Raw genomic sequence first — 17,326 nt, forward strand, 5'->3', positions numbered from 1 at the left:
TAAAGGGACCACAAGGACTTCCAGGCAAACCCTCCAATATAGGGAAAGTATGGCTCTTGTGTATACAATCCAATGCTCCTCTTTTCCTAATGTATACTGAGGTGTAAGAAAGAGCCTGTTGTACTCTGTCAGGGAAGGACTATACTGAAACTATCCTATCCCCTGGAATATCCTATATAGCAGTCTTTTGGCAATTTAGGTGAGTCTGCTATTTAAGTCAGCCTGGGAATCCTTACATGGGGCGGGGAGGGGTTGAAAGGAAGGGAGAATGAATTGGGTCCTGAAACTGCCTGGATTACAGAGAGCACAAAACCATGTAAAGGCTCCTCTGGCCTGCCTCATCTTGACAGATGTTAAAAGTAAAGGCATGATGGGATCTGATGTGGGATCCCAACAATTGTGCTTTCTAATATGCCACACATGCATGTCAGGAGGTGTAACTGGGGAAACCCACATCAGATCCCATTGTCCCATACTGTTGGTGCAGGGGGAGACCAAACCAGGCTCCCACTGCAATGGCAAGTAGCAAGCTTGGTTCCCTGCACTCCCCTGTCTGGGAGCCCTGATCAGTTATTCCCGTTTCAACTGTAACATCTGTCAGGAGCCCCAGTATCCTCAAACCCCTACAAACATGAGGGCCCCTTTGGATGAGCCTATGCCAAGAATGGAAGCACATTTTACAAGGTTTGGGGGTTTTAATAATGTATGTGTTGTGAGCCGGGGTGGTGCAAGCACCTACCCCGGAGATTTTCAAAAGGAGACTGGATGCACACCTCGCTGGGGTTATTTGACCCCAGCAGTCTTTCCTGCCCGCAGCAGGGGGGCTGGACCCAATCATCTCATGAGGTCCCTTCCAGCCCTAAACTTCTGTGAATCTGTGTAAATGCAGCTAATTTTTTTTAATTCCTTTCAGGTTTTGTTTTTTTCCCTTTCATATTGTTTCTTTCTTTTTTCTTCCTGTTTTCTTCTAATGTAACAGTCACACAAGCCACTTACACCCCTTTATCTTTATTCTTCTCAGATGGTTGTTCTCTTTTCTTCCAAAACCTTTGCCAGTATCTTCCCCTACCCACAATATCCACTTTGTCATTCTTTCATGTTCTGCCTGCCTACCACTCTGGGAATAACAGTATTCCCAATGTTATCCTTGGTACATAATTAAAGCATGAATTTCCAGGAGTCTGAAACTTGAGGCCAATTTTATTGCACCTTTCACAGTAAACCAGGTAACAACAATAGATTATGGAAAGCACTATATAAGGAACTGAAACAGCTTTTTCCTTTGCAGTTATCTGTGTAAAAATCTTTTTCTCTCTCTTTTTTTAGATTCTAGTATATAAGACTGACAATAGGTTCATGCAGGCTTATTTAAAAAACTTCTCTGTCTTTTGCAAGATATACGTTTCCCCAGATCCCTAGAACAAGTTGTAAACTTGTAACAGATGGTGATGAAGCCTCAAATTTTTATATGATATATTTTAAGATTCTATATTTATTGTATGTACCTTCCAGGAAAATGACCTTGAGGGAGAGGAGAAACTTTAAGATACTATGAGGAAAGACAGGGAAAAAAGAGGAAGAAAGAAGAGTGTTAAATATATTAAATTTAATTTTGCTATGAAAACCTGTGATTAAATAAATAGGACTAAAAATAGAAATTAAAACTCATTCTAAGTTTGGTATAACAGTATGGCTTTACATGATACCAGTGAAACCAGGCAACCACAAGCAGAAATGCTTACAAGTTTTATGGCATTTGTTTTGGTTGGGCAATGCTGGAGGACTTACCAAAACATGTACTGGAATAACATCCACCAAGGATTCAAAACATGAATGTTGTGAGGGTTGTAGCATTGTAATTACTGACATTTTATTAATGCTTTAGCATTGGCTTGCTCACAGAATGTTTGAGATTAAATCAACAGCATGTCAAACAGGCAAAATGTAGAGAAAAATGAGCATTGCTGAGTTTTATTAATATCTTCATTGTAAAAAAGTAATAAAAAGAAAATAATAGATGCTGATATAGCTAGGTACTACACTATAATATAAATTGAACTGCGTACATTCTCTGGCAAATCAAGTGGAGCTGTAAAATTGTAAATACAGGAATGAAAAACAGTGTTAAATATTAAGTTGCTCACCTCTTTTTTCAACAGCTTCTATACAAAGTCTTACAAATCGGGGGACTGTGGAATTCTCATGTGCACACACTAACTCCAACGGTGAGCCAAAAACTTGATCTGGTGAGGAAAAAAAAAAAGAGGAATATATGAAAGCACTATATTAACAATAATCATCTTGGATCTTCCAAGCTCTGCAAACCAACTATCCCTTTATGGGAGTTAGATAGATAAAGCACATACCAAATCCTTTCTGACCCTTGCTGATTATTTATGTCCCAGAACATAAGGTACAAATACAGTTATAAACCTAGACCACTGAAAATTACAGATAAGCTCAAACCCCCCAAATTGTGATTTGGCTTTTTAGCCTTCCTCAGCTCTGCAGGCTTTGTTTAATCCAGGGCTGTCCAAGTCGTGGCCTACAAGGGGTTAAGCTACAGCCCCATGGCTCTTGCCCAGTGCTGCTTCCCACATTTCTCCTGCTGCAACAGCAGCCAAATACTTTGGGTTCCTTCTCCTGGGGTGTGTGGCAGTGTTGCACAGCGTGGGGACCTGAGGGTGAACGGAGGCACACGGTGCAGCAATGTGGGGTGGGGGGGTGTCTCTGTGCAGTGATTGGGGGTGTGCCTGTGCTGGCACATGGTGCAGCAGGGGCAGTGGTACATCATGTGGTGTGCAGCCTGTGGCCTGTGCCTTGCCTCATGTGGCCTGCTCAGGGTGCAGCTCCCCTCGTGCAGCCTCCAGGGTGTGGCCCTTGGGGACTTAGAATTTGGACAGCTCTGGTTTAGTCCATCTTAAAGACCGAAGCTGCTTTGGAAACCCAAGCCTGTATCTGTTTCATATTATAAGAATCGCAAAGTAAATCAGAATAGCCCTGATGCTAACAAGTCATTGTCTTCATTCTGCTGGCATGGTCTGCCATTATTTTAAACTGGGCTTTGTAAAGGTGACATATAATAATTCAAATAGTTCAAATAATTACATACAATAATTCAAGTAATTAGGCCCACTGTCATTATGGGACATGACATTATCGGCCTTTTAAAATAAATCTAACCACAGTATTTGATTGAACAAACTCCTAAAGCAGTGAATTCCACATGTTAAGTATGTAAATATTTGCTCTTAAGAGGTGTTCAGTTGCCAACAGTAACAAAACAAAATACTTAAGTATTTTCAGTTTTCCCTGGACATTTCCTATGTCAAGTACAGCAAAGTTTAAGTAACAACATACAACTGGAAAATTAATGTAAAAGCACCACTGGGAAGTTTTTAAGGGCAACCAAACTGCACAATCTATTATTTTTCTCACTCTTGTCTTTTACTTACGGTTTCCAGATGACAAGTATTTTTATACTGCATCTTGTCTAATATGCCAAAATTTAGGAGAACATTGTTACTAGGGACAGCTTTGACTTTTACTGGCAATATCCTCTTAGTTTCCTCCTCCTAGTGCTTTCTGTGTGAAGAGGACTACTGGTGAATCTAATTTTTGGTATTTCTTTATAGGAAGTACATTGTGATAGAAATAGCAAGTAAGTTTTTATGCTTTTTAAACTTTTGGCCTTTAAAAATATACGTGTTGAAAAATATCACCTAACCAGGTTGAAGCTCAGGTTAGGGGGATGAAGTTAATTTGTAATCTCCACTCTTTATTTTTGATAAATTATAAAAAGAACACTCAGAAATGGGACCTTTGTCAGCTAGGATTCAAATGAATCAAACCGAGGAGGGAAACCATTCAATAAGACCAGTTTAATGTTCAAATGATGTGACTGTATTATCATAATTTACCCAAAGAGACAGCCCTGTTCAATCACACACCTTTTCAACGTGGTACTGCACTTTGAAAGTCAGTTTAAAGGGCTTTCATAAAGCTTATGTAGTTTCTACAGGTTTCTTAGTACAATAGAATTAGGAAAGCATTTTTATCATATATATTAATCCCAGAACACTAGGGGCATGGACAGACATAACACTTAGTGTTCTAAATATAGTTTAAACCCCAAGAGTCTGGACGTGCCGGCTATGTAAGATTGGCTTAAACTTCTGGAAAGTTTCAACAGCACATGGGGAAAAATAAATTACTATATTTTAGGTCAATTCTATGTACTATTCTATGAACAAGCCCAATGTTTGTGGAACACAATATCACCCCCGTGAGCACACAGAGGGGAAGGGGCTGCTCTGAAATGCACCCAGGACTCTACTGTCCAAATCTCCGGTCCCAGCTTTCCCCTCATGGGATGGACAGACAATGCCTCTGGAACAGCAGTGGGGACTGTTCTTAAGTGCCCAAATCTTAAGTCCCCTTCACACCCTGACTACAGCACCTGCTCCCTTCCCCTCCATCTTCAGCAGCCCATCACCTACTCTGCCATTCCCTGCAGCCCTGTTGAACTGTGGCTGTTTCTGGCTGACCTGAGGGCAGGGAGAGGGCTCCAGAGCTGCTTTTACCCTGCTCAAAGCCAGGAGCAATGGGTGAGTTACTCCTCTCTTCCTGGTCCCCTTCTTAACCTCTGCCTCCACTATCCCCAGCTGGAGCAGGCCAGGAGTGGCTGTGCTGGAGCCCACCCCACCCTTCCCAATCAGCTGGGGACAGTGGGGACAGCAGCAGCAGTAGGTGGGAGAAGGGGGGAATGGGAGGAGACGGGAGGCACTGCTGAGGACAGAGTTGAAGACAGGCCAGATATTCTTACCTGCTTTGGAAACTGCTGCTTGGACAGTGTGGTCTGAAAGGAGGCCCCACTGCACCTCTGCTGGATCTGCTCCTGCTGTGTGGCCCCTGCTTGAGGTTTCCATGAACCTCTGCACTCTGGGGATGCCCCAAGAGCTCTGCAGCTTTTCAAGCCCTGCCTTGAAAACTGAGCTGTCAATTCTAACCACTTTCTAGTGACCTGAGCAAAATTTTAACCACCTTCTAGTGACCTGAGCTCCAGCCTCATTTGGCACAAGTGGGAGGCAAACCACACAGCTCCCCCAGCACCTGGCAACCCCTGTACACCTCCTTCTTGCCCAAATTGAGTTTGGCCCCTTGACGTGCAGGTCTTTAGGAGGGAGGTAAAATCAACCGCTTGGCTTTCAAGGCAGAGGTTGAAAAGCTGCTGGGATCATGGGGGTGCTAGGAGGAGACCAGAACATGCAGGCTCCTGGGTACCAAAAGCAGAGGGCCACACAGCTCCCTAGCATCTGGCAACCCTTGCATTCCTGCAAGAAGGCATAATAGTCTGGGGACTCTACCATCCCCTGGCATTACTATAATCATCGTAACCTTTGCACATGGGTTTTTCAACCAGACAAACTCATTTATAGTACATTAGCTTATTCCACTCCTATGAAACATGAATATTGTTTCCCTCACTTCTAGTGCAGTAACTATAATCCATAATAATTTCTAGCCCATCTCCCACAATGTACCACATGCCCTGTCTCTCCTCACTAGGAAGCTAAAACTTCTTTTTATCATCTGCTTTGCAGTGTCACCAGGTTTTGTTTCCCTGTGATTCAACACAACCACTCTGGATCTTATCTTAAGTTTTAAGGGGGCCTCAGTTATCTTTAAGGACTTGGCTATTCCGTCTGCTGTTAATATTCAAACTGAGGAATAAATGGGGTAAGGGTAGCTGGGGAAGCAAGGTAAGACAAATTTGGAATGCAGGCCTCAGCAAGAGGAGCTCAGCTCGAGAGAAACAGACAAACACTTATTCTTGCCAAGAATCCTACTCTTCCCTGTCTTCACATAGCTTCCCGCCACCCTATGTTAGTGCTTTTAGTATTTTTGGAAAACAGCCAGTTCCCAGATGATGTATGCAAGAAAAATGTTATAGATTGACCCTTTTTTATTTTTTTTTTAACCTGAGCTTTAAGAGTTAGTGTTTTAGGGTATGGTAATTTCAAACTTTCTAAATGTGTGCTTAAACTGAAAATCAAACAGAAGAGATAAAAGATATAAAAATGACAGATTCCCACTTAAAAAGGAGCTCTTATCAACTGAACAATATTTAGATTTACACCGTAAACTTTTTGAGACACAGGCTTTGTTGTCATATGTTTCTACAAAGTAGATTTTTTGCACCAAATAAAGGATTATTATAATACTATTCCTTTTTTTTTTAGTTTCTTTGTTCTCACAACTGTTTAAGAATAAATTTCAGTGTCTGAAAAATAGTGAGAGGAGTGTAAATCATCTTGGACATGTAGTTTTACTAAAACACTCAATTTTTCAAGGTGTTCACTTCAAATGATAGTTTGAGGCAATGATGTGTACTATTCTGTCCCTAAAGAAAAAAATAGCTGTAGACATGGAAAAAGAAGTTCAAGATCCTGCACCCTGCTGAATATACTGAACTACAGATTTCTTACTAATTCAAAGAAAAAAGTTGTAAACTTGCTGATTTACTATACCGATTATAAGGGAGATCCACGCCAGCACAGCCAAATATATATTTTGTGTTCTGATACTTCACTTCTTCTCTATTCCCAAAGTCCATTAAAGTAAATCATAGGTTATGATACAGAAGGAACAGTGGATTGGGTTCAACAAATGACACTTGATAAGGTTGTATGCATGTGTGGCAATTATGTATTAGTGGAAAGCCTGTTACTTATTTTGGGGTTATGTTTCTGACAAAGTACAGTCTGGTTAAGTTTTCTTCATAAAACATTTATAGCTTTCTTCAGTGGTAATTATGTATATAAAGATTTATGATTAAAATGTACTGGTGTTTCCTCTTTTGACATCTTAATTGTTTTTATAATTACAGCGAAGACCTGTCAGATTCTTTATATACTATGGAATGCTCTCTGATTTTAATTACATTAAAAAGTAGTAAAAATGTATCTCATTTGAGGGTACTAGGAAGTTTGTAAAATGGTAGGTTACAGTGACAGTGGCAATGTGTTGCAACATTTATAGAAGGCTAACACATCAACAACTATGGCACAATTAAAGCTTTGAGGTTTAGCAACTACCATACCTGCTAAAAGTGCATCAGAACTAACATACAGGAACATGAGGTTAGGGCCAGCTATAAAGAAATATTTAGGTGTCTACTTCCTATCTAGATGTCAAAACTCCCTTTGACTTTAATTGCAAATACATTTCCCTGTCTAGTTTTCCACTATATAAAATAAGAATGCTGAGTCTGATATCACACTTGACATTTATACAACTCTCAGAGATGCTTGAAAAAAAGGTAGTGAAGATGCACAATGCATTGCAAAAGTAGTAAGGATTATTAATTTTGCATTTTTATATTTTAATTGACTTTTAAAAATTACATATTGTTTAAGTCCTTCTTCTATATTTATATATACTTTAAATCCACATATGAGACGAGAGTAACCAGAACATATTTTCAAATAATGAAAACAATAACTGATCCCAGTGGGATAAGGGAAGCAAAAAAGGCTTTTTGATTTATTTGTGATAGAGCCCTTCAGAACTCCACTTTTTATGACTTGAAAAAAAGATGTACACAACACTCCTAACCTCCTGTTATGACAGTTTATATCTCCTATCCAGCTTATTTAACTCAAATGCCTGGGAAATAGATACAATTACCACCTTATGGAATGCTATTTAACTTTAAATGCTCCCCTCTGAATAGAAACCCACTTCATCTTCTCAAACTTTATTCCAGTTTCTCAGGAATAATTCCCTCTATAGACTCCTGAAATGCTTTTGTTCATCATTTAAAAATTTAAACTAACATTTTTTTATCAGAAATATCTTTTATTATAACAAATTTCTCATACAGTGCACTCTTCACAAGAGCTTGTACAAAGGAGCTGCATACTATGCCCATATACAGCTTTAATCATTCACTCTTTCAGCTGTTATCAATTTAAAACCAATGAAACTCCCACACTGAGTCCATTTGAGCAGTCAATTTTAATATCTTGGGGCATCTGTAGTTATTCTGAATTGGCTGCAAAAGCAGAACTAACAAGTTAAGCTCTAACCATAAGTCTACATCAGGCTGGTAAACCATACATCAAACACAGACAGTTAGTCAATACTGTTGTATGAAAAACCAACAAGCATTTTTAAGAAGAGCAATATATTCATAATATGTTTGGCAGTATGGTTTACATTTCACATCCCTGATATCTACACATTAAACTTTCTATTTAAGATGTTGGTGTCTATGAAAGTTTTGCACATGGATATAAAGTGAGACACCAAAAGAGGAGGGAATGGACATTCACAAGTTGTAAGATATAAAACAATGGTAACAGCTGCAATAAATTGCTCATTCTGGTGAATGAGCTTCTTCAAGTTTGCAATCCTGTTGCTTAGAGCTTGCCAGACCTGCACTTCATGAACAGCTTGTACAGTCTATCAGGTAAAGACTGCAGCGATCCAGAACAGGGGAGGGAATACTGCATCCCAAGAAACAATTTAAACAAGATCTCCAACATCAGTCTCATATGGAACGTTCTTGTTTAACTGATTTCAGTGAGACGTGGGCCAAGTTCTGAAGAAACTCTTCTTTTTCCCCCTTTGATGGTCTTATTAAAATCAAGAAAGTGCACCAGAGCAACACAAAATTCTAGATATGAGCAGGGCTCAAATTCTGGAGAATGAAGTAGGAGGTCTAATAAAGTGATCCTGAAAGCTTTTTGAAAAGAGAAAGCAAGGGCAGGCAGTACATTCCAAAGCAAATCATTGTAAGTGCTATTCTGAAACAGCTGGATTTGGACAAAGCAGGGGTCAAGGAATTTGGCCACTCTATACTGTCTCAAATGTTGAGAAGAAAAAGGGAAAAGACAAAGATAGGACAAAAAGAATAAATGAAGGCTTGAGAGATTGAGAGAGAGAGAGAGAGAGAGAGAGAGAGAGAGAGAGAGAGAGGAATCTTAATAGCAAGTTTGTAGTTAACAGGGGCTTTCTCTGTTTGGTTGCTTGTTTTGTTCCTTTGTTCCTTTTTTAAAATCAAGAAAGGGACTTTCTGTCTATTCCCCCTGTGTATGTACGTGTGTGTGTGTGTGGGGGGGGGGATGTCATTCAAAAATAAACTAAATAAAAATTAAAATGTTTATGCTTACCACTATTTAGGGCTACAAATAATGCTGCAGGACTTTTACCATAAATGGACCAGGTTCTTAGCTCACTTAAGTCAGCATGATTGTCAATGGAGTTACACTGATTTATGCCAGCTGGGAATCTTGCCTAGTCCTTTTAACTTGGAGATTTACTGTAGATTGGTGGTCTACAGTGGTCATCAATAAACTTTAAAAAATGCCAGCAGTTATTACTAAGTGGTATCTGAGTAGCCAGAGTTGTTTTCCATTTTTAGCAAAGGAAAACTACTGGCTTTTTTAGATACTACTATCTTTTGATAAATTATGACTTTTTACTGGGGATGACTGAATTTGAAATCAGCCAGAATACTAGTTCTCTTATTTTCTCATGTGGTCTTATAATGGATATAAAATATAATCTGAGATATGATGAAAAGTCTATGATCAACATGCCTGGCTGCTGTGGTCCTTAACATAAAAGACCACTTTACCACTTGTTTGGTCATCTGGGAATATACTCTTCTATGTCCACCTATTTGTCCTGGAAAGCAAAACAAGTAAGGGTTTGAATCAATGCCACTGAATTCAGTAGAAATATTACCACTGACTCTTGTGGGCACTGAATCAGGACTTAAATTCCTATATCCTTTTCCATGAGGTGAAATAATGTTGAGTATGAAAACATAGTTTTCAACAATGAACACTTTTAGCAGGGTTGGCCGACTCCTTTTAACCTCTAAAGTATCTTCTATAGGAGTTAAAATTGGAGAGTGCAAAGACATCTGCACATTGTTCTTTCAACAGGAAAAACAATCACCGAGGCAAACATGCTTTTGTCAAAATTACTGGCTCTCTAAATCAGACTTTCTGGTTTCTCACTAGTATAACAATACTGAATTAAATGAAGCCACTCTAGGAACTCACTAAGGAAGAAGAGGCTGGAAAACACATCATTTGCCTCCCTCAAAGAAAATGGTGGAAGAGTCGATTGTCACGGACTACAGTAAAACCTAAATGAAATACCTGTTGATAGCTAGGTATAGCACTGTTGGATTGGTAGCTCAGACCAGATTACAGGCCAGAAGCCTTACTAACAGTTGGAAGGAGGCAGATCCATATGATAATTAATATTATGTTAAAGAAGGATCAGTCATTTTAATGCAACTATTTCTCTTATTTCTGATGATTTTTATTGCCTTCATTTTCTCCTACATTTAATTTATCAGTTACATTATATTGAGCTCTTTTTTGCTTTTAAAGCTTTTGTTTGACTTTAAAAAAAGAAATGTTAAAGGGATATCTTGCTCACTGAGTTTATTTCAGTTCCCAGCTTTATTTATGATCAGTTGTTGTTCAGGCTATTTTATTATTAAAAAAAAGTAAATTTTGTGATTATTAACAACAACTCATCATAGCTTTTAAATACCAATTACCATGTTGTTTAATTACTGTGGTAGGACTATACGTGGACAATAAATGTTCAAAAACCAAGACGCTAGAAGGCCAGTATAAAGTTGAAGGTTGACAATTCATTTTGGACAATATTAAATCATGACAAAGCTCAAGCATAAAGATCAGAGTTCAATTATGAACCATAAAGTAATTTCAAATGGGAAGATTTATACATTATTTTTCTAGCACTTTAATGCAGATTCTGTAAATTCTGAGAATATTTAAGTCCCAAGTAACTGAAGACCCATGCCCCAACACATAAATTTAAGTACAATTATTCTCAGAACAACACTGATAAAGTGATAGACCTAGAGTGTGCTGCTTAATCACAGCTATTTAACACTGTTGAGCTCATATATACATAAATGATCTCATATTTCTGTGATCAACATACATACATATGCATGTTTATAAATTCATGCATATATATGCTTATGTATGTGTATATTGTATGTGTTTATATGCATGATATGTAAACTAAAAACAAATATGCATTGTGTGTACATCATAAAACAAATCAGTATCACCTATAACAAATTATTAAAGAACTAGCAAATTGCCCATCAAGAATGACAGGGGGTGGGCAGGGACAAGGACAGGAGGGAAGCTTGCTAACCCTAACCCTAACCCCTGTGCCACCGCCGCCACCCAGGGTCAGGATGGGGAGCGGGCAGACGCTTGCCCCACCATCCTCTTCTTCCCCACTCTGCCAGCACCCCACACCGCTGCCACCTCCAAGGAGCAGGGCTGGGGTGGAGGAAGAGGGTGAGGCCAGCAGCACTAGCCTTGCCCCCCTGCTCCATCCCTGCTACCACCACCTCCTGTTTGTAATGCTCTTGGAGCACTCTGGTTGTTTCAGTAACCAGAGCACTGCAAGAGTGTTACAGACAGACTAAGGACTAAGCCCTTTATTATATTAGATCTTTTTTCTTTTCAAAATGATATTTGGAAATAAATATAAATCAGATTAAAATTTTAGAGCTGATGATTTTCATTTACAGTTGTAACTGCTATTTAAATATGTTAGCATAGTAGTCCATTTGAAATAAATAGATATTAGGTGCCCAGGGTTTAAATATTTTGGACTGCATTATGAAGATAATTAAATTACTCACTAACAGTAAGTGGGATAATAAGAAAGATGAAAAATTTCAGGATTTGATGTAATTTGCATTTAAGGTCCATGTGCAAATCACATTTCCCCATGAATCTATCTTTCTTCTTTGCCAGTTGTTATGCCTCTTACTATACATTTTAAAGCAAAATTTTAGCAAACAACAATTAAGTAAAATTCAGATTTTCTGGTAACTACGTTGATGGAGCAAAGTAACCCAGCAAATCAACGTACCATTTAATTATGAAGCTTGAATTCACAAATGTAGTTACCATTGAGAAATGGGTTGAATCTTCTGGCTGAGTAAGCACACACAAGTGAGTAACACAGCAAAGGGCTATGTATAAATGAACCTACCACCTTAAAATGTATTTACTCTTGCCTATAATTTACGTGTTAAATTTAATGGAGTTTTGGTTCCAACGTGACACACAATGTAAAAAAAATCAATATAGATTTGAGAGCTTTATAGTGCCCCTGGCAAGTATGAATGGCACTTGATGAAAAGTGAAGGTTTTCACAGCACCTACAACAGTGCCACTGCCTTGGAGTAATTAATACCACATAGTTCATAGATATTTATACCAATTCTTCACTAGCACTTAGAACAGTTTTTTGTCATGGTTTTGTATCATGATGTCCTGCAAGAATATAGAGACACTTTTATTACAAGCCCTTATTTAAGGGATTTACAATTCTGACAGAAATATTCTCTTCTGGGATAAAAGTTAGTCTGCATATTCTCAAACCTGGAGGAATTTTTTTTCTTGTAAAAATTGGTCAACATGTTTCCCCTAAGAAATAAGCCAAAAATAGTTTTGAGATTTTTTTCTGGAAATAATTTAATTCACCTTTAGAAAATAAAGTGCATTAAAAATATAAAATTTGGTGAGCATTTTATTTGTAATCTGTACAGTTGCATTTTGTGATTTAATATGAGCCTAAATGTTAACATTTAAAAGTGGTCTATTTGTAAGCACTGCAACTGCATTTTCATAACATTTTAGCAGATTAAGGGATAAACTCCACTGAAGACAATGAAGAAACCTTATCAAATGAGCATTTCACATAGACTTACTGTAGATTGGAATTAAGCCCTACTAATGAATCCTGCCTCATTTGCATGGCCAAAACCTAATCCTAATGAAACTTCATGGTAGAAAATGAACATGTTTTCTCCACAGTTACATTCATTTTGTATTAAAACTGTGATGGAGTACAGATCCTGACTTTCATTTGGCAGAGCATAATGCATCTGGGTTTCCCATACATGAACATCCTGGTTAGAACTAGGTTATGCTTATGAATCGAGAGTGGAATGCAACTGTATCTGAAAACAAATGCATCTGGTTTTCCTACAGAAATACATTAGAGGATGGATCTGAGTTATGTTAATGAATCTGGATTTATTAGCAGGGATCACATGTGATCCCTATGTAACACTGCAGGAGATTCATCAGCTACACCTTATTAAACTAAACAAACCCTTAAATCTAGAAACTAAAAGACTGTAAATTAAAGCACAAGCTTTTACTCTGTTACTGTAATAAGCAAAACAAACTAAAACGATGAACTCAAATCCCACTATCAACCCAAACTGTGTTTTAAAGTGGTGTCAAACACCTTTCTGCATTAGAATGAGGTCCTCCAGTTGTTTAGGGATAGAGTCTAAAAGGCACATGCATGAAATTGCACCCCAAAATATGTATATGTCTAGTTTATGTTTGCAAACAGTTACCGTATGTGAACGAGTAGATTTTCAGAAGTGTCTAAAAGAAATTATGCATACAACTCTTATTGAATTTTAGTGGAAGCTGGTCACAACTACACAAGATGCTGACTGAGCTGTAGCTCGTTACTCTTAGCACAAAGTGTGACGCAACACTGCTGCACAGTCGTAACAAGCTACTGCTACTTAGTAATGAGCACCACCAAGAAGCCATTCAGGGATGCTACTGCACAGTAATGCCCGTTACTGTGCAGTCATTTGGTACTTGTGTATGCAAGTACTAAATCACTATGCAGTAACAACTGCACAGTCAGCATCGCATGTAGGCATGGCCCCTGTGTTCTTAAAACCTTTAGGTACCTGAGGGGGCAGTGAGGGGGCAATCTGCCGCCCCGAGCCCCTAGCCTGGGAGATCTACTACATCCAGGGGGCCTGCATCCAGGACATAGCTGAGAGGATCTCAAAGATTATCCAGACCTCTGACCACTACCCTATGCTCCTTATCCATGTGGGCATGAATGACATGGCTCGGAGCAATCCCAGCCAGGCAATGAGAGACTACAGGGCTCTGGGAGTGGGGCTTAGAGGGTTGGGGGTGCAGGTGGTCTTTTCCTTGCTCCTCCCAGTTGTGGGTCATGGGCTGAGGAGGGAGAGCCAGGTTGAGGTAGTCAACCAGAGACTGTGGCACTGGTGTCATCATGAAGGCTTCCATGATCACAGCCTGCTCTTTGGTGAGGGAGGCAGTGGGCTGCTGGGAGGTATTCCACAATTGTCTTATAGAAAACTGGCCAATTGCAGCCTTGGCTACATCACAGTCCGGTGGCTGGGGAATTGGTTTCAAGGTCGAACCCAGAGAGTGGTAGTTGATGGAAGTCAATCATTGTGGTGCGCCGTGACCAGTGGGGTCCCCCAAGGCTCCGTCCTTGGGCCTATCCTTTTCAACATTTTCATTAATGATGTGGACACTGGTGTCAGAAGCAGTCTGGCCACGTTCGCTGATGACACCAAACTTTGGTGTAAAGCGTCCACACCCAAGGACAGGATGGTGATCCAGGCTGACCTTGACAGGCTCAGAAAATGGGCAGATGAAAACCTGATGGCCTTCAACTCCAAAAAATGAAAGGTACTCCACCTTGGGAAGAAAAACCTGCAGCATGGTATATGGGCTCGGCAGTGCCACGGCTGAAAGGGACTTGGGGATCATGACTGACCACAAGATGAAAATAAGCCACCAATGTGATGTTGCAGCCGGCAAAGCAAGCAAAACTCTGGATTGCATCCATAGATGCTTCTTTAGCAAATCCCAGGATGTCATCCTCCCGCTGTACTCAGCCTTGGTGAAGCTGCAGCTGGAGTACTGCATCCAGTTTTGGGCTACACAATTCAAAAAGGATGTGGAGAAGCTTGAGAGGGTCCAGAGAAGAGCCACGCGCATGATCAGAGGGCAGGAAAATAGGCCTTATGGTGAGAGGCTGAGAACCATAGGACTCTTCAGCCTGGAAAAGCACAGGCTCAGGGGGGACCTTGTGGCTGTCTATAAGGAGTGTACATCAGGATCTAGGGGAATGCCTGTTCACCAGAGCACTCCATGGGATGACAAAGTCAAAGTCAAATCGTCACAAACTTCTCCAAGACCATTTCAGGCTGGACATAAGGAAGAGCTTCTTTACAGTCCGAGCCCCCAAGACCTGGAACAGACTAACGTCAGAGATGGTGCAAGCACCTACTCTGGACTCCTTTAAGAGTCAATTGGATGCTTATCTTGCTGGGATCCTGTGTCCCCAGCTGACTTCCTGCCCCTGGGGCAAGGGGCTGGACTCAATGATCTTCCAAGGTCTCTTCCAGCCCTAATGTCTATGAAATCTATGAAATTTTCAAAAAATCTCTCTTACACTAATTTCTTTGGTGTGTTCTCAATTTGTTAAACTGGCCCATAATGTCTTAAATATTAAGGGTCAGAATCTCAGGGACTCTCAAACATTGCTCTTTGCACCTAAGGAGACTAGACTGAAGGATTTTCTTGCCTTGCCATCTCTGTGGGCTTATTCAACCACTGAGGCTGCTCTAACTTGTATTGGTTGAGGCCATTATGTTGGCTACAGCTCCCAGGTGTACAATACACTTAAACCACACCCCTCTCTTTTTTTGGCATACCACTGCAATGCCCATATAGCAAGGTATGGCAAAGAACCTCTTTCTAACCAATTTCCAATTTTTGTTTTCACATGTACTAACATAGGAATATCCACATTTTTCCAAAAAGAGGTTGATATTTGAAAATATAGCTTTCCTGGGTCACTGGTGGCCAAAATCCTTATCCCTTCAAGGTACAGTTTCTACAGTTTAGGAAAACACTGTCCTTTGGATATATGCAATGCTTTAGTCAGTAAAGCTAAACTCTTACATGACTGCATGAGTCTTCTGATAAACAGCAGAAAAATATCGTAAGAAATACCTGTAAATTCCAAATTTCCAATTAACTTAGAATTTATGAAGTAGCTATTAATTTCCAGATTTTACTCCAAAATATATAAAACAAAACACACCTTTGATAAGTCCTTTTTCTTGCAAAGTTTTCAATGAAGGTCTTCGGGAGATAAATTTCTTTAACCTGCTTTTCACTCGGTTTCTATCAGTTGTATCAGATGTACTGTAGTTCAGTCTAAAAACTGGGGGAAAACAAAAGAAACTTTCAGTAAGGCTGCATTTTTAAAGTAGCATTACTTTGCAGTAACATCATTAAAAAACACTGGCAAAACCCACCCTCGGGAAGATAGCACAAAGTGTTTGATTAATCTTTTTATTTTTGTGAATAAATATAATGAGTTCATTCTGCTGTTATTCACAGCCTTGTATTATTTATTGTTCATAAGCATTTGGACATCCACCAGTTTACTCATGAATCCCACAAGTTTCGCATGGATGATAGTTCTACTGAAAGTTCCAAATAGATGTATGCGATATGCTATTTGCTATCTTCTACTTGTTATGAGAAGGTACGGGATGGTCAGCCTCTCAACACCGGTGAGTCCTGTGGCCAAGGGAAATTAAGCATAATTTTACTATTAATACAGTTGTAGAGAACATGGCTAAATGCCAAGAAATGTGTAGAAGATGCATGAACGCATGGAAGAAAAGGTTTCCCAATTTTCGCTGTTTCATTTTGTTTTATTGTATTTAGGTATTTACTCCAGTGAGAAACCTTGAGCAGAACATAGAAAGCCCTTGTAGAAAATATACTGAATGAAACTGTGATGTCTCAAATCATCTGGGCTAAGGTGCCCAGAGGAGGCCCTCAAAATCCCCCTAAATTGGCAGTACTTGTGGGGAGAGTCACATTCGAGTCATCGGCATTCCATCATTTGGCATTCAGCCCATCTTCAATGCCAACACTTTCCCTCCTGCGTTCAGAGAAGTGGGTGAGGATTCTGTGAAGAAAACTCTAAAAAAGTCTCTAACCTAGTGCATCCCAGGAGGTGGAGGGAGTGTATTTGTATCTAGTATCAGACAGTGGCATCTGGCCATCGTCTCTCATGGGGCTTTTCCAGTTTCTTTTTCCCTCTGCCTCTAGATATCTCTAGGGTCCTCCGAGGGTTATGTGAAAATGAGAATGCAGCCAAAGCTTTGATAGCCTTTTCTGTGTAAAGTCTCCAGGATTATATGGAAATAATTTCTGTGTCCTACCTCACTCATTTTCTTCCGTATTTCCTTATATCAGCACTTCTCAACTTTCTAGATTCAAGTACACCTTGTTAGGCTCAAGGCACACCTCATTAGGGTCAAGACACCCCATGGAAAATGTCAACTCTTACTTTTCACTCATTTTTTGACTAGGGAAAACAGTACAGCAATTTTTTCTAATGCAAATAAAGACTAGAA

The 17,326-nt window shown here is 39.6% G+C and overlaps 1 protein-coding gene across 1 annotated transcript in view; it reads right to left on the bottom strand.

Annotated features, from left to right (window-relative positions):
- The window catches only part of ARHGAP15 (Rho GTPase activating protein 15), a 655,341-nt gene that overhangs the window by 267,554 nt on the left and 370,461 nt on the right, over window positions 1-17,326 (bottom strand). Inside the window, exons 9-10 of the mRNA XM_019522459.1 lie at window positions 15,994-16,116; window positions 2,145-2,243 (exon numbers count right to left, since the gene is read on the bottom strand). Of these exons, the coding sequence (XP_019378004.1) occupies window positions 2,145-2,243; window positions 15,994-16,116 (222 nt within the window). The remainder of the gene's footprint in view (window positions 1-2,144; window positions 2,244-15,993; window positions 16,117-17,326) is intronic.

The sequence above is a fragment of the Gavialis gangeticus genome, unplaced genomic scaffold (assembly GCF_001723915.1).
Source record: "Gavialis gangeticus isolate Ggan-Ray unplaced genomic scaffold, GavGan_comp1, whole genome shotgun sequence".
In the NCBI taxonomy this organism is placed as follows: Eukaryota; Metazoa; Chordata; order Crocodylia; family Gavialidae; genus Gavialis; species Gavialis gangeticus.